Below are 24,970 nucleotides of genomic sequence, written 5' to 3' on the forward strand. Positions count from 1 at the left end.
TTCTTAAAATAAAATTTTATATTTATTCTTGTATCCCAGAAGTTCATCACTGGTGATATTTGACTCTGACCTTGGATGAATATTATTTAAACATCTGGCTACTTGGCTTTTGTGAAAATGTAGATTTTGATGTATCTCAAAAATTAGGACATAATAAAAAGAGTTACAATATTTAAATAAAACAGTGCGTGCGTGTGTGTGTGTGTGTGTGTGTGTGTGTAGGAAGGGAGGGAGGGAGAGAAAGAAAGAGGGGAGAGAGAAAGAGAGAGGTGGGGGAAAGAAAAAGAATTAATTTACAGCACATCATATGTACTCAAATGTTAGAGATAAAGTACATCAAACTTGTTTTATGCTACTCTGAAGTATTTTTTTAAATAGAAAAGCTAAGATGTCCTACCCCAGAGCTAAATGTTTAAGTCCCATGCAATCTAAGCAAATTTCAAAGAAAAACAGGATTATCTTTAATAATACTAACCACATATTTTCACGACTGTGAATTCTGATAATCATAAAAGGGTATTTTGTCTAGAAGTTTTTTCTTATGCTAACAATTATTGAATGTTTACTATGTAAGTGTTCTGTCTTCATACACATTCAATCCTAATAATAACTGTGTGAAGCACATTCTATTGTATAATATATCAAGGAATTAAATGTACCTAGCACTCACATATTTTGAAAACAGAATGTCAGCGCTCGAAGATGATTTTCATTGTGTGGGAGCCAGACTTATTTTCCCCTGGAAAACAGCTCTCAAATTATAATGGAAGCAAATGGTAAAACTAATTAAATACAAAATATCCACTTTAAAGAAAATTTTCAATGCTCTAATGCATTAGGTATTATTTGAGAAAATAACAGGCTCAGCAGAAGGTCACAGGAATAACTGAATACTAGTTAACTAATTAAAAATCCCTGGCTTAAACAATACCCAAACCTTGGTTCAGAAGATAGTTCCATTTCCTTCTTTGATCCCTTATTTAACTCAAGTCTTACTTTGTTTCTATTTTTCAGCTGAAGGTCTCTAGTTACTTAAAATGCTTAAACCTTCCTACTTAGCAGGAGTGTAGGGATAGGAAGAAAGTGAGGAAGATATAAAGGGACTGAAATAGAGCAGTTTTTCCAGAAATATTTTCTATTCATTGGATTGTTAATAGGTGATCTATACTAAGAAAGAACTCAGTGGTCAAGGGACATACTAAGCAAAATTAAAGTACTTTTTTTTTTTTTAACTATAGGATTTGCTAAAATAATTTTTAACATACCAATAGTGTACATATATAGTAAACATTATTTTCCAAATTTACTTGACCATGACATCTATTTCCTGGGAGTGTTTCACAGTACTAGAGTTCCACAAATTAGCATTGAGGAAGTAGGAATACTAACTAGGGTCATATGTTCTGCCTAGAGCAAATTCCTCATGAAGGAACAAGTAAGAAGAACAAACTACACCTAACATGAAATGTAATTCTAAGAAAGATATAATAGTTTCAATAACATTTTTTTTTTTTTTTTTGGGCACACGGGCTTAGTTGCTCTGCGGCATGTGGGATCTTCCTGGAGCTGGGATCGAACCCGTGACCTCTGCATTGGCAGGCGGATTCTTAACCACTGCGCCACCTAGGAAGCCCTCAATAACATTTTTAATTAAAAAATGAGAGAAAAAAAAAAGATTATCCAGGAGTCCAAGATAACTTTTCCCCCAAAACACACAAAGCCTTAACACAACCTTTAAATTACAAATAAAGTATAATCAGAAATACCAAAATTATTTGATCCAGTTAAGGGGAAAAGTCAAGTTTTATATTTAAATCAATAGGCTCATGATTCCACTAGCAACAAGTTACTATTATTCTGTGGAAAAGGAATGACAATTAATATATTTGGGAGACACTCTAGACAAAGTGAGGCTCACCTCCCGGTTCCCCGTTTCAGGATCTGCTTTCCTAGAGAGGAGGCTTTCTGTTCTGCTTTCCAGTACATGCTGTAGGAGAGGTCTACAGTTGTCAAGAACTGCTCACACTATTTGCAGAACACTCTAATTTCAGGGTGGAGTGTTACCAAGCTGTTTGGGATGGCTATCTAAAAGCTAACTTCTTTAGGGGGCTAATTAGTAAGAGAAAGCTGATCTGTCTCCTGTGTCTTATAAATCAACTTGGTTCTTATTTTCTGAGACACATGTACTTATTTCCTCTGGAGAAAATCAAAGTTAGATCTGTTCTCTGTATAAAATTCCTAAAAGGTTAGCCTATGAAAGCATTTCCAGCATGTGAAAAGATGGGCAAGTTATGGCTAAAACCCTTCTTTGGAGGATGAGAATGAGAGTCACATAGATAGAATAAAATTCTAAAAATACATTCTTTAGTTCCTAAGCCTATGGTGCCACTCCATTATGAACAGCATCTTCCACCAGAATAAGTTATTATCTAGAGCCATTTAAATGTCAGTAAATCAGCTCGAAGCTTCACAAACCTGATTACAGTTGAGCATACTGCTTTCAAATGGTTTACTAACTGTTCCTAAGATATATAATTTATATTAATGGTATATAGTCATATTTGTTCATTCAATAACTCTTGATTGAGCATGGGGTTAACCTGTGGTTACAAAGGAAAAAAATATTTTATTTTTATTTTTGCTCTTGAGGGGCTCACAGACATTAAATCATTAATTATATTCTAGTATAATAAATGTTCCTGCATATCAAAGCTCCCCAGTAAAGTCAGAAGCACTCACATGAGATGACATTGATAATGTGTGCTACTAGAAGGGTAGTCTCAGCCAACTGAAACAAGTAACGACAGAAACTAAAACGCCAGCTTTTTGCTATTTGCCTAGACAATGTACAAACTAAGCCTCCTAGGCAGAAGGTAATAGATATTTTTATCCAAGACAGGTCTTATGCTTCCCCTCTTACGTGTCCCTCACCACAATTCTTCTCCTCAGCCATTGCCAGATTTTTCTCTGAACCTGTATAGACTGGCATGTTCTAGAAGCAGTCTAGCTAACTTCACCCGGGTTAAATCACAGCACACAGGTTTGGCCTCCTAGTCCCCTTCTCAAGCGGGGTTTTCAGAAATACATACTGCCCTTTAAACAAGCTTAATCTGCCCTGACCCTCAGAAGAGTGGGAAGACTATTAGGTCACAAACTCTCAGAGATCTCAAAAAGAAACCAGGTCAGGTTTTCTCTCTGCTCTGAGCTAAGGGCAATATTTCTCAGTGTGTTAAACTACATGTTTAAGTAAACTTGGTGTCAGATACAGAAAATGGTCATTTTGATAAGTATCAAATGCAAGAGGAAAAACTTATAATTTCACATCTAGCATTTCTGGAAAAGAGTCTCTCAAGTGTGTTATACAATGAAAGGAATTAAAACACTACATGCATGCTTAAGGCACACACTGTTGGCTACACATTGCTATGAATAACTTCCAAACAGCTATTTACCAGTATCCCCTGTGCCAGATTTCAGTAATAATTGGAGTTTAAATAAGAAATTTCCCTCTGTGAATCAAAGGTTTCAATAAGTTCCAAGAGGACAGAGATTTTCATCTTTTGTTAATTATAAAAATCCCGAGTACCTGGCACATGGGTGCATTAAATATCTGAATAACTGTCTGATTAAAAAAAATAAAAACAAAACTTCAGAAATGGAGATGAGGAATGATAAATAACTATAAAAAACTTACTGTGTGCTAGGAATTACTCTAGCAATAGCATTAAAAACCTCAATCCTTAAAACAACATGATAGGACAGAGATTCAAAATCAGGACTGTCTACACTCATGCTAAGTACAACTATAACTTTTAATGAGGTCTTATGCGGTATTCTGTTTTCAAAGCATGCATATAAATTTTGTCACAGGGTGACCTTTTCCACATAACACAACCATAAAACCTATAATGTAATCAAGTATATAAAATATGCTCTTAACGATCTAGAGAGCCAGCATAAATTGAATACAAATGAAAATACATAAAGTAACTAATCCGTGACATGTTTTGTCTTCTGTGGGTAAGACTACTAATGACCTCCAAAACCAAAAATTAATTTATAGCCAAATTAATCAAGGCTAATTCTCTGTTAAATTTATAAAACAATCAAGTGGTTTTCATTATAAGAGAATCTATTAAAGTAGGTGTTTCTATTATTTTATGATATTTTACACTTGAGTTAACTGTCATATCTTCCTCTCCAAAATATTTAGAATACTAAGCCATTTTACTTTTTAACAATGAAGTCTCAATAAGAAGAAAATGTGCGGAACACCTGAAAGCATGAGGTTATGAAAAAAATTTAAATTTACTGAGAAATGTCATATGTACCAAAGGATTTATAAAGAATAATAAAATGATACCCCCTGAATCTACCACACAAGTTAAGAACAGTATCAGTAGGGTGATCATATAATTCACAACCTAACTAGAACACCTGAAAAAGAAAGGTAATGCTATTAAAATTGATACCAGTACCATAAGCATGAACTGGAACTATCTTGGGCAAAACAGAACCTATGGCTACCTTATTTATCTGTGGCTTTAAAAGTTACTTGTTTGCCCCTTGAAGTTTATATCCCTTCTTCTTCCTCACAAGAGGTAACCATGAAACTAAATGTATTTAGCCATTTTACTGTTAATGAACTTTTTTTGTTGTTGTTTCTTTGCTATTACGAACATTCTTAAACATGTCTACTAACTAGATGTCTCCCGACACACAAGTAAAGAGTTTCTCTAAGATATTTAACTAGGAGTGGATCTTCCAAGTTATAGGGTGTTCAATTTTAATAAATAATATAGCAGTAAGTGAGCTAATACATCATTTATATTTTTAGTTTTTTCCCTTTTATTTAGATAACTTACCTCTGTAATCTGTCTTGATTTTGTTTTGATTTATTATATGTGGTGACAATCTAATTTTTTCCCCTCAAATAGCTAATTTTCACAATTCTACGTGGTGAATAAGCATATAGAATTCCCACTTGGTTTGGCATGCTTCCTCCCAAATCACGTTCTTTATACCAGCAAGAATCTATGTCAGCCATATCTACTGCATTTATTAGGTTGATAGTATTGATACTATCCACTATGATGACATGATCCATCAACCCAGCACAAGAGAACGTACCTAGTTACTGACCAGAAAGCTTGTACTCCTGGATTTATTCTCTCAATCTCTCCTGCTCACAAGTTCTGACACGTAAGCCTCCTTTTAATTTGTTCCAGCATTTTCACACATTTTCTTTTAAAGCTATTAAATGCTTAAAGGAACTTGTGAAACATCTCTTATCTTGGGGTTCCATGAAAGACAGAAAATCTCGCTTTCTCCAGATGAAATGCAATATACTTCTCACTATTTGAACTCTTGCTATGGGGATATCTGCTATAATGATTTGGAAAAGGCTTTTTTTTTTTTTTTAATCTAAAATTTGCAATCAACTTGAAATCTACTCAGATGAACGTGCACATGTGTACTAGTGAAAATATTCTGCAGGGGTCCATGGGATCAAGAGTGATACAACTGTACCTAAGCTATTCTTCTCTAGCTCTTATTTAAAGGCATTGTTCATTATCCCTATTTTCTTCCCATCTTTTTCTTGAGAATTTAACCCTTCACAGGTCCCAGAGTTTGCTTCTACCATACCTCTGGAAGCACAGCCAACTTGGCCCAGTTTAGATAGTATCTTAAATATATTATTTTGTTATTTATGTTACGATACAAGCATCCTGCAATATAGTAAATCATAATACAAATTTGATACTGAATAGTACCTCTGAGTTCTTCACACAACTAATGAATTCATAAAATGTTAAATAATTAGATAATATTTTTAATGCTTTATGTTACACAGAAATCCTTGGTGGATAATCAAGTGCTAGTGATACCTGGGAAAACTGGTTGGAATTTGCACAGGCTGGAAACATATCATTACCTTTCTCATTTAAAATTATGTAATCCATAGACTAGATGTAATCTGAAAATTTACTACTCAAAAAGCTTTTAATAATGGATTTGATAAGACAGAGTGCTGAAATTGTCATTTGATAAGTTAACTCACATTCCAGCCTTGTCTCTGATTATACCCAGATAATTTTGGAAGTTCTGGGTTTTCCCAAAATCTTACTTAAAATCTCTGGCTTACTAACAGTATGTTGAACTCATCCAGGGTTTATGGCTTTCCTTACTCTTGAAAAGCATATGACTATTTCTTTCTAGTTCTGACAACATACATGGTAAATACTCTATTAACAGGGGCTGCTGTTAACATAATAACCAAATATATAAGAAAAATTATTTTAAGTATTGGGAACATGGTATCTGTAATTCAAAAACTTGAGGCAAATTAAGTATGACATAACCTCCAGATCTTGAGACTAGCAAATACTTAAGTATTCCAACATGAACACATCATACTGTGGCACACATTAAGGTGTCTTTCAAAAGGGTCATTTAAGTTAATACAAATGACTCCCCCACCAAAAGCAAACAAATGAAATGTCTGATCATTTCATCGATTGTTCCAAAATAAAAATTCTCCAAATGGATGCAGAAAATCAATATGACTAGATCCTGTACTCTACCATCTTATTCTTTTCTTCTGAAAGTAGTCTTCAGTGAATATATGATACAAAGACAATATAAAAATGAGCAAGACAAGATTTCTGCCTTTAATATCTAACACTGCCCCTGACACATGGTATGTACTCAACATATTTTTGTTTATTTTCATTCATTCTGAATGAATGAATTACCTGGCATGTTAAGATTTTTCTTTTGCGTAATAGTCAGCAAATTCTTATTTGACCCACAGAGAAAAAAATTAACTCAAGAAAAATCAAACAAAATCTTCTCACCCACAGTCTGGAGCTGGACACCACCTACAATCAGGATCTGCAACGAGCCACCGTCTAAGCATAAATTCTTCATATTTTTCCATCAAGATATCATCACTTAATATCAAGCGAATATCGTGGGGATTAAATCGTTCAGTACATTCTGGGCAACTGATATTAACTCTACTTTCAGAAATTTCTATCCTTAGATATTGTCGTAAGCAATCCACACAAGATCTATGATGACAAGTCATTATCTCAGGAAATCTGTCTTTAGAATGCCGCAAAAGGCACAACGGGCATTCTATAAAGTCTCCAACTTGTTTGCTGATGGAAGTTAATCCATTGTCAGAGGAGGTATTTGTAGAGAAAATGGAGTTCTTATCAGTACACATTTCAGAATGTATACTTTCAATACTTGCAATTCCATCCACCCCGCCATTTAGCTCCCTTGATTTACGTTTGTTATCCTTTTTCCTCCGAAAAAGAGAGCCTATTGAAATTCTTCTTTTTTTGGGTGCCTTTTTGACCGAAGGCAGGCTCACAGATGAAGCAGAAGACTGAAGATCTCGATCTGAACCCATTTGCCGATGTAAACTCATGTCTAAAATGCTCATTAGAATTGAGTCAGGGTCTGTGTTTACACACAGCCCTTCATTATATCTAGAGATAAAACCTATTTCTTGTTCTTGCATTCAGATTAAGTCATGATGTATGAAAATCCTATTTGGTTCCTTCAGAGAATTCTTGAAAGTTTAATTCACAGAAGACTTATAACAGATGTTCTGAAAAACAAAAGAAAACAAAACACCAAGATTATTTAATTGTATTCTCCATCTACACATTTTTTAATAAACTTACAAACTCTCTATGAAACTTCAAACAAGTATGTTCTTTAACCATTAGTTTTTGTTTCTGATTTTTTTAAATAAGGCCAGTTTATTGAGTAGTCTACAAGAGAATATAAAACCAATGCTGATATGATAAGGATATTATTTAATCTTAAGAGTCTAGATTTGAGCTGACCTTATTATTAAAATCTTGTACAAAACTTTTGATTTTTATTACACTCAAACCTCAATGATTCCCACTGCTTTTAGGAGTTTTTAAAAAATTGACAATAAAATATACATGCAAATACAAAGGGCTAAGTACAGCTTACACAATCTTGAAGAACAAAGTGTGTGTGGGGGGAGGGAGGAGATGCTCTTACACTGCCAGATATAATGACTCACTATAAAGTTAAAGTAATTAGGAAGACAGTGTGGTACACAACAAAGATGGATAAGAAGACCAATGGAATAGAACACAGTCCAGGAAAAAAGTCCCACATATACACATGGATACTTGACTTACTGTCAAAGGTGCCACTGCTGAGCATTAAGAATAGCCTTGTCAAAAACAAAAACAAAACAAACACAGTACTGTTTTACTGGTTACCATCTGAGAAAAGGAACTTAACCTACAGCTAACCCCCCTGCACAAAAATCAACTCCTGATGGTTCACAGATCTAAACGTGAAAAGTAAAATCATAATGCTTCTAGGAGTTGATAGAAGAGAATATTTCAATGAAAAGATTTCTTAAATGAAACATATTATTTACCATAAAATAAAAGACTGTTAAACTGTACTACAATAAAATGAAGAGACAGTATTAAGGGAGTGGGAGAAGACATTTGCCATATAAAACTAATAAAGCACCAGTATCCAGAATACGGAAAGAATACTTAGAAATAAACAAGACAAAGCAGACAACATAATAGAAAAACAGGTGAGGGACATAACGGGCACTTCACAAAATATGAAAAAGCGCTCAACCTTATTTGTTGTACACATTAAAGTCACACCGAGAGACCACTACACACCAGCTGGATGGCTAAAATTCCATCTGACATTTCCAAATGTTAACAAAGATGTGGACTGCTGGTAGGAGTGTAAAATGGCACAACTACTTTGGAAAACTGTTTAACAGTATCTACCAAAGTCGGATATATGGATACTCTATTATCCAATTTATACTCCTAGGTATGAATGCACAAGAGAAATGAACCCATACATACATCAAAACATTTATATAACACTATCCATAGCAGCACTAGTTATAATAAGCTCAAACACTGGACACAACCCATATTTCCAGCCACAGTAGAATGGATAAATTGTGGTATATTCATTCCACTCTAGTATACCAGAAAGCAATGAAAATGAACAAAATACTGTTACTCATAAAATAAGAATGAATCTCTCACAAAAGGATGTGTACTGTGTTAATTCCATTTAAATGAGTTGAAAAACAGGCAGAGCTAGTCTATGATGTTAGAAGTCAGAACTGTAGCTACCTTTTGAGGAGAGGTGCAGAGGAAGAGGCATGTGTAGTGGTTACAAAGGTATGTTCACGTTGTGATAAATCACAGCCCTTCAGACTCATGATTAATGTACTTTTCTGGGTGACTGTTATATCACAAAGGTTAAAAAAAAAAAAAAGCAGCTCCCTGAGGTGATATCCACACATATTCTTAAGAAAGTCATATTGATTTTTCCAACAGAAAATCTAGAAAACCATTTTACTCAGGCAAACTATTCATGTGTATCAGTTTATCTTTTCCCATCATCTGCAGCATATTTTCTGAGAGAAATATAGAGTGTAATGGTAGGCTGAACTAAAATTTTCTGCATATTTTCTTCTTTATAGTTATTATTTTCTCTTGCATCTCAAAATGCTTTCTGTACTCCAAGGTTCAATGTATGTATCAAAGAACAGAACTGTGGAGGGAATCTATCTTGGGGATCCTGTCCTAAGAATTTATCATTTAAAACATTACAGTGGTACTTAATGAATATCACCTGGAGAATTTTTCAAAAGACACTTTTGGAAATTTGATACCCATGTAATTTTATTACCCAAATAAGAACCTAGTAAGAATGAATGGAGGTGCTATTAATATTTAAACTAGGATAATGGGCGCAAACTAGAACATACGGTCATAACACTTAAAAAGCCTCTCTAAAACATTGTGCAAATAAACAAATATGCCTCAATGGAAAATAAACAAATTTGAATACTAAAAAATTTAATATTTTTATATCATAAAAAATACTATAAAGTAGGAAGACATGATAAATTAGTAAAACATGTATAACAAATAAATTTCCTTAGTATACAAACAGCTTTTCCACATTGGTAAGAAAAAGATGTACAACCTAGTAGTAAAATGAGCAATGATATTAGGAGGAAGTTTGGAGAAAAAGAATTACAAAAATTAGGAAGATAGGAAACTGTTCAACAACACTAAAGAAACGAAAATTCAAGCACTAGATACCATCTTTGTACATATTAGACTGACAAAGGTTGAAAGGGTTGGTGAGTGTGTATTGAAATAAGCACTTCACATATTGTTGGGAGGACTGCAAATGAGCACAACTCTGGGGAACCAATTTGGCACTATCTATTTAACTTCAAAAGGGAACTGTTCTTTGACCAGCAATCCTACATGTAAAATTTCCTTCAGAAAATATAAGGACACAAGTGTGCAAAGAAATACTGTGCAAGGAACTCACTGCAGCCTAGTTGATGGAAACAAACAAAACAAGGCAAACAAGCCCCACACAAAACCTTGAATAACTTAACTGTCCAACAGGGAACTGGTAGAAATAAAGGAACCAATCACAATTTATGTGTAATGATAAGGAAACGATTTCTCCACATAATACTGAGTGAACAATAATGATTGCAAAATACTATGTATAGTATGAACCCATCTGTGGAAAAAACACACCCATAGAGGTTTACATGTACCTACACAATTTCTGGAAAAATGTTAAACCATTAACAATGGCTACCTTGGGGAGAATAATCTTTAGTATTCACTTTCTGCCTTCTGTGTAGTTTAGAATTGTATCATGAGCATCTACTGCTTACAGTTAAAAATAAAAAAACAACTAATTGAACCTCAAAAACAACAACAAAAGACATATTCCATTCTAGAGCTACACAACTGAATTGAAAATGTGGTCCAGAACTTGTATATTTTGAAAATGTTCCTCAGTAATTTAGCTGCACATGCTGTTCAAGAACCACTAATACTAAAGAGTCTGCTAAACACTTTCACTTAAAAACAGAATTCTATAGGCTTGGCATCCAAAACAAGGCTCCCTGTTTTTCATTAGTTTAGATACTAAAAATAAAAGTTCTATTAAAAAAAAAAACCCTCAGTTTATAGTCATTTTCAGCCTACGGGGATATAGTGAGGTAGTACTAAACAACTTATGATATAGAGATAAGAAAGACATTAAAAAAAAGAAAAACCACATAATTTAATGAATATCCTGTAGAAATAATCCACAAAAGGTGTCTAAAAACATGCGACTCAACAGTATTGGGAATGCTTCAATCAAGGGGATTTTGGCTTAATCTTAGAGTTAAAATCTAGTCCAGCATGTGCTAAACCCTGAGATTACCACCATAAATAAGACAGACCTGGGTCTCTATCCTCAATGTGATATGTCTGGAGAAGAAAAATATACCACAAAACTAATAATTATAAACTTATATACATTAAATTTGTCTCTGTTACTACAACCCTTGAAAACAGCTGAGTCCATTTTCACCAGATTTAGAGGGAGTCTTTGAGACATTATGACAAACTATAATCTCATTACCAAGTTCACCTTAAAAAGAAAGGAAGCCATCTTGCAAGCCACCTACGAGATAAATAAGAGGCCTTGCATAACAGCAGATTCAGAAGATACAGTCAATATTTCATCTCACCACTCCAAAGCATGGACATATTCGTCCATCCTTTCCCTATTCTCAGTGACTTATAATTTACAAGTTTTAGCCATACACATAAAGTTTAACTTTGCAGATGGGAAATCAGAGACTCAGAATATTAAGTAAGGAACTAAACCTAATTATTTTAGTGGTATATGAAATTAAGATTATATGGGTCACCCATAACAAAGAGTTTCTAATCAAACTGTTTATTTGCACAAACATTTAGAAATTAGTAAACTAACTTGGATTTCTGAGACTACACCCTTAACCACACACACACACACACACACAAGCACTGCAAAAATTCTGCCACTTTGAACAGATGACAAAAATGTGCGTGAAATTATAAAAAAAAAATTTTTAGAAAAAGCTGCTTTTATTCTCTAATGAAAATGAAAAAAATCTAGTATTTGTATCATTTAATATGCTACTATTCTTTATGAACTCCACTTTTTAAAGTAAACTATAACTGCATCAATCTGTAAGAACTATTATGTTCTGCCTCAGAAATGCACACATCATTAAAACAAAAATATTATTTGAATGCTAAAACAAAAAGTTGGGGTGCTGGTTGGAAAAAGGAGGGAAAATACATTGTATATAATAATACCACTACACAGTAGAGTTTTAAAGTGCTTTTTGTTTTTGTAGGTTAGATATTTATTTTACTTTATTTTTTTAAGCTCTTTATTGGAATATAATTGCTTTACACTCTTGCACCAGTTTTTGAGGTACACCAAAGTCAATCAGCTGTACTTATATACATATCACCATATTCCCTCCCTCCCACAACTCCCCCCCACCCTCCTCGTCCCGGCCCTCTAAAGGCATCACCCATCATCGAGCTGATCTCCCTTTGTTATACAGCAACTTCCCACTAGCTATCTATTTTACAGCTGGTAGTGTAAATATGTCTATGCTACTCTCTCACTTAGTCCCAGCTTCCCCTTCCCCACCCCGCCCCCCAAACCTCGTGTCCTCCAGTCCATTCTCTGTATCCTTATTCTTGTCTTGTCAGTGAGTTTATCAGTACCATATTCTTTTTTTTTTTTTTAAGATTCCGTATATATGAGTTAGCATACAATATTTGTTTTTCTCTTTCTGGCTTACTTCACTCTGTATGACAGACTCTAGGTCTATCCACCTCATTACATATAGCTCGATTTCATCTCTTTTTATAGCTGAGTAATATTCCATTGTATATATATGCCACATCTTCTTTATCCATTCGTTTATGGGCATTTAGGTTGCTTCCATGTCCTGGCTATTGTAAATAGTGCTCCAATAAACATTATGGTACATGTTTCTTAATTAAAGTGCTTTAAAAAGTTCTCTTGATTAAAAACTTCATTGCCCTATGGAATGGGTACTATTATCCTCATTTGATAGATGAGAAAACTGAAGTGCAGAGAGGGCAAATATTGCACAGTTAGTAAATAATAGGGTTCAGGGTCAAACTCAGGTCTTCTGATGTCTCAGTCTCAGTACCATCATCTGTCTGCAGCTGCCTTCATAAAACAACTCTAGTCCCTATCAGTATATGAAAAATTGTCTCAGAAAATAAGACAATTGTGTTTTACATATCATCCCAGGGCTGGTCTTAACTATCCCTCGATTCCATGCCTTATTCAAGTCATTCCCCATCTGAAATGGCACTCCTTTTTCTCTCCTCTTAACTAAACTGTACTCACGTTTTATAACTTAGATAAAAATTTTTTTACTCTGTTTGCTTGTTTTTCTTCCATGATTACCTTCAATGTAATAAGGTTTTAATAAGGTTTTAAATGCAAAACTTGAATATTTGTGATTTCTTTAATACAACACAGAGCCAAGATGCTGTCATGAACATAGATGTTATGAATAAATAACAAATGAGTATTTCTTAAAATGACACAATGTCACTGAAGTGATGACACTATTTCATAACCACAAGAAAAAACCTTGTTATTTCACTGTCATACCTCCTAGGTATATACATGCTCTATTTTTTAAAAAGTCCAATTAGTTCACACCAGGTTTACAAAGACAAATATGAGGTCTACTGGATTAAATGCAAAATAAATTATATATTAAAAACCTAGAGTAGTTCACATCATTTCAGGGCAGGAACAAATGATAAGAGGCAGTAAACGTACTTAACGATATAATGTGAAATATATCCAACTCCTAATACTCCCCAACTTTGGACGTTCTTTAAACTGACTTACTATCACAAGGATTTGTCGAAATACAATGCATTGATAACATGAAGAAAAAGCAGTCGGAGAAAAAGATAACTGAGATTGGCCTCCATGATGTTATGGCTATTGGCTTAGTGGGGATACCTTTCCCCTCTAAATAAAAGTATGGATCTGTAATTGAAGATGCTAGAAGAGTTTACTGAAATAGAAAAGGAGAGTAAAATACAAGTATTATGTATTTTCAACTAAGTATCTAAAATCATAAAGAAGGCAATTCCCTTAACACCAATGTCACAAGAAATACCAATCACCTACTAATTAAAATATGAGCAATGTCTCTCTTTTTTCCCAGTCTAGTACAACTCCAACAAGTAACCAAGACTCTCTGTCAATTGCCGCTATACACTTTCATCCCCCTAAAGAAAATGGTTGAAAAATTAGTTTTTATCACTGGCAAAGGAGCCCCACTCCTGACCTTTTTATGTACTTCAATTGAAGAGCAGCACCTGAGACTGGTTAAGGACAAAAGACCTGAACCTGCTTACCTAATGTTCTCTAGTCCACAGTGTTTATATCTCTTTAAAGCCAAGATCTCTTTGATTCTAATTTTTTTGTACCTCTTGAGGGATATGTGAGGAATCAAGAAACAGGAAAGGCCCACAACAAAGGTATTTGTATCACATATGTCAAAGCTTTGTGGACCAAAGATGGAGTACAAGTGCTGATAACTTCATACTGATGCAACAAAAAATACACCTAATTTGGCAGCATGCTATTTTTTATACTTCATAAAAATTACGGAAGTTGAGCATTCCAGGTGAAGCATCTAATCAACAATTACAATATTGTGAAAAAAAAAGTGTTGCAGATTTTAAATGCTCAACTTATAAACACGGGATGGATAAGCACAGTTCGAAAGCTCAAATCCATACAAACAGTCGCCCATATCTGAAAAGCTGTATGTATCGGTCAGGGTCCTGGCAAAAAAAAAAAAAAAGCATTTTCAAAGAGATAACTGAAGGGCTCATTTACAAAGGTGTGGGTAGGGTTAAAGAAACCAACAGGGATGGCAAAGTACTCAGGAAGCCACTGCCACCCTTCTGAAAGAAGGAGCAGGGAGCGAGCTGTCCAATGGCAGCTGCAAAAATAAATATCCAGCTTCTCTCTTCTCTGGATCTCCAATATCCGCCAATGCCTCACATGGCTAAATCCAACGAGAAAGCAACAAAGGAACCCAAGTGAGGCAATCCTTAGACTAGGTCAACCTCCTCTGGGGCACAGAGCAAGCCAGGAGAGGATGAGGAGTGCATCTGGAGGGGCATATTTAAAAAATCCAATCTGGATGTATAAAGAAGAGAATTTGGGAGTCAAGACCTGGTCAGCCATTATTAGCTATAAAATCTTAGATAATGTCCATTCCTAGTCTGTCCATTCCTAAGATCTCCACTACAAAATACAGGTAATACCACTTACTTCAAATAGATGTTATGAGAGGAAAGTGAAATGGCATGTGCTAAAACCCGGCACTATACTAAATGCTAGCTGCAATGAAATGTAAGACAAGCTTTGTATCTCTAGTACCTAACACGTAACTTACAGCAGCTGCCTAATAAACATTGGATAAATAAATTATGGGGCTTCCCTGGTGGCACAGTGGTTAAGAATCTGCCTGCCAACGCAGGGGACAGGGATTCAAGCCCTGATTCGGGAAGATCCCACACGCTGCACGCCTAGAGCCCGTCCTCCATAAGAGGAGCCACTGCAATAAGAAGCCCACACACTGCAATGAAGAATAGCCTCCGCTCTCCGCAACTACAGAAAGCCTGCATGCAGCAATGAAGACCCAAGACAGCCAATAAAAATAAATAAAATTTAATAAACAAATTATGATGCAGAACACACATAAGTGAAAGTGCAGAACTGAGGATTCTGTGCATATCTTTCCTTTTGGCTTATTATTGCTATAAGATTCTTTTTAAGTGACACAACCTTACTACACCCAGCTTTTTAAACTGTGAAAATAATCTTTACCCAAGTGCCACAGGATAAATAAAACATGTTGAATATCTTGACATAATACAACTTTAAGAATTACAGATTTAAAGTATTGAACCAATAAGCATCTCCTAGCCACAAACATTTTAGGAACATCTACTAACCACCCACATGCCCAAGTGATTTAAGACTCCTGAATGGGTATTTTGGAGATAGAAGGCTGGGCAAAAGAAAAAAAAAGTTTATAGACAATAAAGAAATTATTTCCCAAGGGAAAATCCCATTATACTCTTGAATATCTGTTTTTGTCTCTGTTATTTAGCTAAAATTAGGTTTCTTCTGCTACTTTTCACAAAGATAAAAAGATGGAGAAAATCCAGTAATTTTGTGTTGATAAATACTAAGTATAAAAGCAAAGAGAACCTACAGTTTCTGATTTTAATTTACCAATGTCTGACACCCAGATGTTCAGCACCTCTAAAACATGAATGTAATAAAAGTAGCATGCAAAAACACTTAACCAGCACTGCTGAAGAGAAGAGAAAGAGGACTAAGTATAAGGTTGTTTTTGTTTGTGTGTTTGATATGAGGAGGGAATAGGTACAGATATACCAGCACAGTTTCTGTTGACCATTAATTCTGATCACTAGTAAAGCCTGAGCTATCTCATACTCAAGTAAGTGTCAAGAAAGAAGATAAAGAAACAAGACTTTCTATTTTAGATGCTACTAAAATACGACTTTATATTACAAAAGCACACCAGGCCATTAAACTTCTTCAGCAACACACACTTATGTCGAGAGGCTGAGAGACGATGAGAAGTAAAGAGGAGAGCGTACTGACCATGTATCTGGTATCACACGTGGTTCTCACGAGTTTCCAGCTCACATTGCACGTTCAGTGAACTAACCACATGTTCACATCCTGCTGTTGGTGTGATGCCTCTTATATAAAGGAACTTTGCTATTACGTGTCAAACACATGTTTTTAAAAACGGTATGGCAATTTCCCAGTGTAGTAATTAAAAATTTTGTGTGTGTGCGCTCAAATTCACATATCTTTTTCTTTATGACTTTTGGATTCTATACCTCTCTTGGGACAATCCTGCTCACTCCAAGATTATATTTTTAAAATCTGCTCAATTTTTTTCTGGTATTTCTATACTTTGTTTATTGCTTACATCTTTCATCCATTTCAATTTATTTTCATGTTAGGACTAAGTAGAGATCAAAATTTTTTAAATGGATTTTTTCTAAATGGCTAGCCAGTAATCTCAACACCAGTTATTGAATAATCTCCTTTCTACCTACCTCTGACCTAATTTGATAAGTTACTTCTTGGTGTATGAATTTCCTGCTATCCAGGTGGTATGCACTTCCAAGATACACTCTTGAAATAAACTACCAAACTGTTCTGTTCCAATTTATGCTCTCACCAACTGGAAAGGTGCTTACTTCCCTGAATTCTCATCAACATCCTATATTATTTCAATAGCTTTTTCTAAGTGGCAAAAGAAAAGCACTTTCATTTTCATTTCTTTTATTATTAAACAAATTGAACATTTGTTCACACTTACAGCCCCATTTATGTTTCCAACGATTTATCTGTTCATATTTTTTGCCCATTTTTACACTGGAACATTAATGGTCTTCTGATTTTAAATCTTTCATATTTACTTCCTGTTAATATTTGCCCTTTGATTTTGTGATTTTTTGCAATAAAGAGGTTTAAAATGTTTAGTCACAACTATTAAGTTCTGTAAATTCTTTCATTGCTTTATATGCTTACAAAATATTTTTTGAGGATAAAATCTATTTATTGACATATTTACCATTTCTGGTACTTTTCATTCCTTCTTGTGGATCCAAGTTTCATCTGATATCCAATATCACTTCCTTCCATCCTGAAGAAATTCCTTAAGGATTTCTTGGTGTTGTAGGATTCCAAGCAATGAACTGTCTCAAGTTTCATTTATTTGAAAAATGTCCTTATTTCACCTTCATTTTTATGGATACTTTTTTCTGAATACAGAATTGTAGGTTGATAGCTTTATCCTTTCAGAACTTTAAATAGGTCATTCCATTGTCTTCCAGTCTCCAATCATTTAAGCCATCCTTCACTGATATTTTAATTCCTTTGTAGTAATATGTCTTTTTTTTCCCCCTTTGGCTGCATTAACATTTTCTTCCTATCTCTGATGTTCAGCAGTTTAAGATATGCCTAGATGTGGTTTTCCTTGTATTTATCCTACTTGGGGTTCAATGACCTTCCTGAATTTGAAGTTGATTTAAACTAAATCAATGAATTTTTTGGCAATTACTTCCTTATATATTTTTTACCCTACTGTCTGTCTTTCTGTCTGTGTCTCTCTCTTATCTCTCCTTCTGCTATTCACATGTTAGTTTAATACTGTCCCACTGGCCATCAAGGGTCTGTTCATTTTTGGTAAACTTTTTGTCCATCCTTTGGGTTGGCAAATTTTTACTGCTCTAACTTCAAGTTCATCAATTTTTTCCTCTGCCTTCCCTAATCTGCTGTTAGATCCATTCAGTAAAATTTTTATTTCAGATATTGTACTTTTCAGTTCTAGACTGCCTATTCTTCTTTACAGTTTGTATTTCTCTTTTGAAATTACCCATCTATTCAATCATCATGATCATGCATCTCCCTTTAGGTCAAAGAATATACTACAGTTGCTTTAAAGTCTGCTAATTCTACTAATTTTAGGGTCGGTTACCATTTGGGGGTAGATGGTCTTGTTAAATCACATTTCCCTGATACTTCACATGTCTAGTAATTGTCTATTATAAACTGGATATTGTGGCTGTTACACAGTAGAGACTTTTAGAGTTTCTTATCTTCTCCTAAGAGTGAGGATTTTTATTATACCTGGCAATTAAATCACTGGCTAATAAAGTCAAACTTGTGGAGGCTTGGTTTTATGTTTTAGGATGGGTCTCTGAGCACAAATGTTTACCAAGGCCCTTTAATTTGGTGGAAATCAAACACCAAATTGTCTCCCCTACAGAGAGTAACAGCTGAAATCTCTAGTCAGCTTTTTCAGCCTAACTGCTATTATCTTCCATTGAGCTACTTGGAATTTCTCTGCATAGTTCAGGGGTCACCTAGGTATTTCAGCAGAGTTTTTCACAGATTTTAGGGTTATCCTAGTATAACTCCCTCCTTTCTATGATTTATCCACTCAATTTTCAGCCATTCTAGCAGTCCCAAACTCCACCCCTTAACACCTTAAGCCAGTAAAACTTTAGTTTTCTGCTTGATTTCCAGCTGCCCTGTGCTACATGAACTTTTCCTCAAGAGGAAAGCTGTATACATTTTGGAGGGAAAACATCTGGCAGTTTTCCAAAGGATACCTTTACCTAAGGATCTGAGATACAATATTCTTGAATCTGTATATGATGCTGTCAAAGGAAACTGTAGCTTAAGCTTAAGTACACATTAATTCATTATTCTTTATAAGCATAATTCACTTACTCTGTCAACAAACATGTTCAGTGCCTATCATGTGCCAAATATTCTTCTAGGTGGTAGACGTACAATAATGAACAAGAGAGACAAGACCCTGTGCAACTTACATTCTAGTGCATCCAAACCAAGCACTAAACAAAGACATTTCAGACTATGTCTTCCCCAAACAGTATTAGTGACTTTTCAAGGATATAAATTATAATAAAGTGATTCCTTTTTTTCATAAGCATAATTTTGAAGGGAAAAAAACTCAATTTTATATTTGAGCATATATGACAGTCCCATAATCTAAACAAATATTTATCAATATCCATTTAAAGCTTTCTTTCTAAAAGACAAAACATATATGCTTTTGACAGCACTCTATTTTTCACAATGACAATGGTTTTCTAGCATCATAAATAGCAGACAATTTAAGTTGTACAGAGAGGAATCACTAGTTATCTTACCAAATGATCTAGTATAAAGAAATTTAATTTAGCTCACTGTGCACAACTTCAGAAACCAACGTTGGTAAATAAATAGTGGGGGAATATCCTCAAAACTTAACTCACTTTTTGTTGCAAACAACAACGTATCAAATTTAAATATGCTGAGATACAATTTAATGTAGTAGTTGACTACTAAAACAACATAATTAATCATTATAAGCCATGCTTTGATCAGACCACAACTAGAAGTGATGCACTAGAAATTATGTATCTGCACAGAAGCTAATATTGGCCCCAAGGAAATAGAGCTTTTGTACATTTGAACAAGAAGTTCATTAAGAGAAATCTGAGGCATTATGAGTGGATTTTCACATATGGCTGTCTCTGAACACTGATAAATCACTAAAGTTCACTATAATGAAGTTTGATATTGCTCAAAAGGGTTATTTAAATGTTTAAAGTTATTTTAAGTTATGTCATTCATCTTGCCAATGTCAAATGTGGAAATGTCATTTTTTTTTCTAATAAATCTATTTCCCAGTATAGCTGGAAATTCAGCTACAGCAAGAATGTAGGCTCTGGGCATAATTCTTGCTGTCCAAATAACATTAAGGAGACAGACTCTCTTATAAAAATCCCGACTTATTAAACATCTCTTTATGCAGTCTGTTAAAGTAAAAATATAATAGGCATGATAATAAATTTTTGGAGAAGGATAAAAATGCTTAAAAATAGCAGCTAAGGCATGAATAGGCTTCAGAAAAATCCATGAAATCTCTAAAACTGTATACTAAGTTGTGAATATAGGTATATTCCAGAGATAGACCATAGCTTTCAACAGATTCTCCAAGGAGTCTAAAGTATAATAAAAGGTTAACTGCTACTGCTGAGATCGTGGAATTTAATTTGCCAGTAAAAGTAAACATCAGTTTCTATAAATCGTGTCTGTTGTCACTAATTTACGCTATTAGTACAATATTCATATCTGTTCTAATTATTAGCTCAGTTAGAACATACTTTTTCTTTAAGATCTGAAGTTGCAGTTCCTTCCAACAGAGTTAAGTCTGGGGGGAAGTTAAAAAACAACTTGCATCCCTAAACAAATGTCTCTGATTCATAATGCAAGAATAAATATAAGGAAAGTAGATGGCCTAAAATAATCCAACACATGTTTGAAAAACAAAATCTAACAAATAAAGGCTGATTGTTGTATATTCAAAGGTCAGTTGAGTATAAAGATATTACAGAGCTATTATGTCGTCATCACTTAAAATGGCAATTACCACTGAAAAATGGTTTTTTAAGTTTATCATTCCTTATAAGGTAAGTAAATAACAATATCTCTATTTAAAATGTAACAGGCACAAAGAAGTAAAATGTCTGATGCCCAATGAGAAAGAATCAGCAATGGTGCTAAAAATACAACTTAAAAGCCCTGTATTGCTGGAATGTCTCCTCAGAAACATAAGCATATTATATGCAGATTTAAGAAATCTGGGTTCTATGGATAGCTATCAAGTGGTTTTGTGGCTTTAGGTCAGCAATAACCTCTCTGTATCACCTGCAGCAGAGATGATGTTTTATACTCACCTGTTTCATTTTCCTTCCATTTGCAGCTAGATGCACCATGTGTCCAGTCCTGGCCAATGCAACGTGAGCACACTGACGTACGCCCCCTTCCAGGACTAGTCCCTAAATCACTCCTTCAATCATCCTTTGAGCTCTCTCTCTTTCCTCACTAGCTGGCTGAATATAGTAATGCTAGTGGTTGACTTCAAGCAGGCCTCTGGGAACAGCTGAGTCACAAGATGTAAGAAATCGGGACACCTGAGTCATCCGCGTGGTTCTTTGTGTGAGTGAGAAATTAACTTTTATAGCATTCCATAATGAGATTTTGGGGTTGTCTGTTTCAGACACAACTATCTTACCCAAGATAAGATAAAATGAGGGACTAACTTAAGAATAGCCTGGAAGGGAAAATTTTTATATCGTACACAAATACGGGGTAATGATAGCATACTTTTATTCAGAGAGTAAAGCATGGACTTCAGAGTCACAAAGTCTGGGTTTAAGTTCAGATTCCAACACTTATTAGCTAGCTGTGTGACACTGCATTAAATTACTAAAACAGTTTACTCAATTGTAAAATAAGAACAATAATCTACAGTCCACAGGATTATTACTAGGATTAAATAAAATATATAAAAAATCCAGCATGAGTATGACATATTAATCACTTAACAAATATTAAGTATAACCATTAATAAATATCTGAGAAGGCACAACTGTAACTGAACCATTTACTGGATAAAACTGTTTAAAAAAAAAGATTATCATGCTTAAGCTTAGAAATAAAATGAAACAGTTGGCTCTGCAATGGCTTGTCTAATGGAATCAGAATAGCACTTGCAAGTTTGGAATACATCATTATAGTACACAAATTCCTCCAACATAAATATAGTTTTCAGCCTTCTTATGTTTATATGGCTACAAACCTATAAGTGGTCTAATGTTAAAAATGGGGTAAATAATTTCAACTTAACTAATTTTATATATGGGGGAGGTGGAGGTAACGCAACAGATCATTAACAAAGGTACATATCAGTTTCCAGCAGTTTTTTGGAAAGTGAATGCTTATCAAGACTCAAATATACTACCTTGAGTTCTATCCTTAAGATAATTTCTATGATCTCCTAGAAACATAAACTAAAAGTTCGGAATAAACTATTCCCATATGCCACAAAGCCTCCCCAAAGAGATAGTTCTTAAACAGCTTCACAAACATACACCTGTTATGTTTACCTATTTAAGCCCATTCTTGACTGGGAGGTAGAATTGAATGGTACTTTTAACAATACTCCTTATAAACAATATTCATTACTTAATCCATTACAAAAAATAAGCTGCTGCCAGAAAGAAAAAGCGTTATTCGTTCCATTTTTCCAAATAAAAAAAAGATTTAAAACATTTTGACAAGCTCATTCCGGGCACTCTTTGTTCAAAAGGGCAAACAATACACCAACAGGGAAAAGGTAGGAAAAGCACAGTCAAAATGACAGGTATGATGGAGTGCCCAGAGACATGAAAAAGTTTTTAAATAGGTTTAAAAAAGATATCTAGCTGTCAAAATTTTTTTTTGAACTGGTTAAAATACTCACTGATATACATCAACAGAAGGTAAATATTAACCTAGTCTGAGATATTAGTCAAACCTGTCTACTTTTTGAATTTCAACTTCCTTATTTGAAAGCTAAAGTGATTGGACCAGGTAATGTCTAAGGTCCCTTAGTTCTAAAAGACTACGATTCCAATATACAAATATATAGACAGCTGTAATTCATAGCATATTCTAGGGTTAAAAGTGGACAATTAATATTTTCTGAGATAATTTGTTTCTGTTCTTTTAAAAATATCTCCAAATTCTCCAAAGTGTTGGTATACTCTTTGGTCTTAATAAATCCAGTGGAATGAGTATTATCTTTGGAAACTGAATTTCACCAGTTTCATCATTAATCTGAATAATTCTACTATTTGGCTAATTTTGTCCTTACCAATTTTTCTGGAATTTTTTTTTTTTAAATAAAAAGTATCGATAACAGCAATATCCTGCCTCTCCCTTTATCCCATTCTGGAAGTTCATTTGTCGCTTTCTCCTAAAGAACATGAGGGGTGGGGGAAGTGGAAACCTCTGGTTAGGGTAAATCATTGTGTATGTGTGTTTAATTTTATGATATATGTACATAACAAGGTAAAGCACTGGCCAGAAGAGCTATTTGGTAGAAGTCCTAAGAGCTATTTTTAAAACTTTCTTCAAATTATAAAGTAATTCTCAGAAGGAACAATATCTCTTGGGAAACAGGAGGCACAATAAGCAAAATGTGTCTATTTTCCTCTGGATACACAGCATTCATAGAGCTTCTCTCTAAATATGCTCCCCCCCCACCCGCTGAAATAAAATCAAAACTGAAATACAAATAAATATTTATTAACTTTATAGGGGAGGAAAACAAGTAAGGGAGTATTTTCTAAAGAAAGCAGAGAATCTAGGTAAGAATTACACAACAGGTAAACAATCATAAAGGTTTATCATTGTCATGGTTTTCTCATTAAGAATTCAAAAGAAAACAGGTTTAACTATAATTATAAAACATACTATTAAATTAGATGTATTAGATATTTAACTAGAGATATTTAATTATAAGAACCATCAACCTAAAGACTAATTTAAAACACCAGCAATTAAGAGACAAAGGGGATCTCAAATATGGAGATACAAAAACTGAAAAGGCTACAAACCTGGAACTATTTCACAAATACTACTCATGCACAAGTGCATCTGCTAGACACCCATTTGCTTTTCTCAGAACACTGCACTAACTTTATTTGGCTGTTGAACTTACCCTTCTAGTGACACTAATGTTCCAATCTAACCTTACATTTTATAACTGAGAAAACTGTAGTCTAGAGCTACTCAGTCAAATATATCATCACTAGCCATATGAGGCAATTTAAGTTTAATTAAAATAAAAAAATTAAACTCCAGTTCCTCAGTTGCACTAGTCACATTTCAAATGCTCTATAGCCACTGAGCATACTATACTGGACACTGCAGGTCTAGAATATTTCCATCATTGCAGAAAGTTCTATTAGTGCTGGTCTAGAGATTATTTGATTTATCCATACAGCTAATGCGGCAAAGCCAAAGTCTCAGTCCTCTTTCTACTATTTTACCTCCTTAACAAGACCTTCATTAATCACTTGGTTTCTGAATGATCATGTTGGCCTTTTGTTAAGTTCTGCTTACAAATATCCATTTGCTTCCCACAGCTAAACAAATTTTAAACTTTGCATGGCATTCAAAGCCTTCCACAATCTTACCTTAGTCTCTCACCATTCTCTTACATAAAAAACACACTCTAGCCAACTGGTCTACTTGTTAAATATATTAACAAAACATAGTTTCACTTCCATGAAGTTTCCTATACCTTTGTCTCTGCCTGAATACCCTTTTCTGCCTTCTCTGCTCTGCTTAAAGTCCTACGCTTCTTTCAAGGCCCAACTTCTATCTTATCTCCATAAATCATTCTAGGTCAGTAATTATAGACAAACTACTAAAAATTGTTTCATACTTTTATTTAGAAGTTTACAATTTTCTAAATACTTCACCTAAATATTTTACTGTGATTCACTGCTAGAATGTGGGGAAAAAAGTTAAGCAGAGGAAAGGTCATCAAGAGTGTGCGTACATGTGGTGATTACAATTT

The 24,970-nt window shown here is 34.3% G+C and overlaps 1 protein-coding gene across 1 annotated transcript in view; it reads right to left on the bottom strand.

The window, feature by feature from the left end:
- The window catches only part of RNF19A (ring finger protein 19A, RBR E3 ubiquitin protein ligase), a 56,254-nt gene that overhangs the window by 23,343 nt on the left and 7,941 nt on the right, over nucleotides 1-24,970 (bottom strand). The window contains exon 2 of the mRNA XM_057736041.1: nucleotides 6,858-7,621. Coding sequence (XP_057592024.1) covers nucleotides 6,858-7,531 — 674 coding nt within the window. The 5' untranslated portion in view covers nucleotides 7,532-7,621. The remainder of the gene's footprint in view (nucleotides 1-6,857; nucleotides 7,622-24,970) is intronic.

This window comes from Hippopotamus amphibius, chromosome 5 (assembly GCF_030028045.1).
Source record: "Hippopotamus amphibius kiboko isolate mHipAmp2 chromosome 5, mHipAmp2.hap2, whole genome shotgun sequence".
In the NCBI taxonomy this organism is placed as follows: domain Eukaryota; kingdom Metazoa; phylum Chordata; class Mammalia; order Artiodactyla; family Hippopotamidae; genus Hippopotamus; species Hippopotamus amphibius.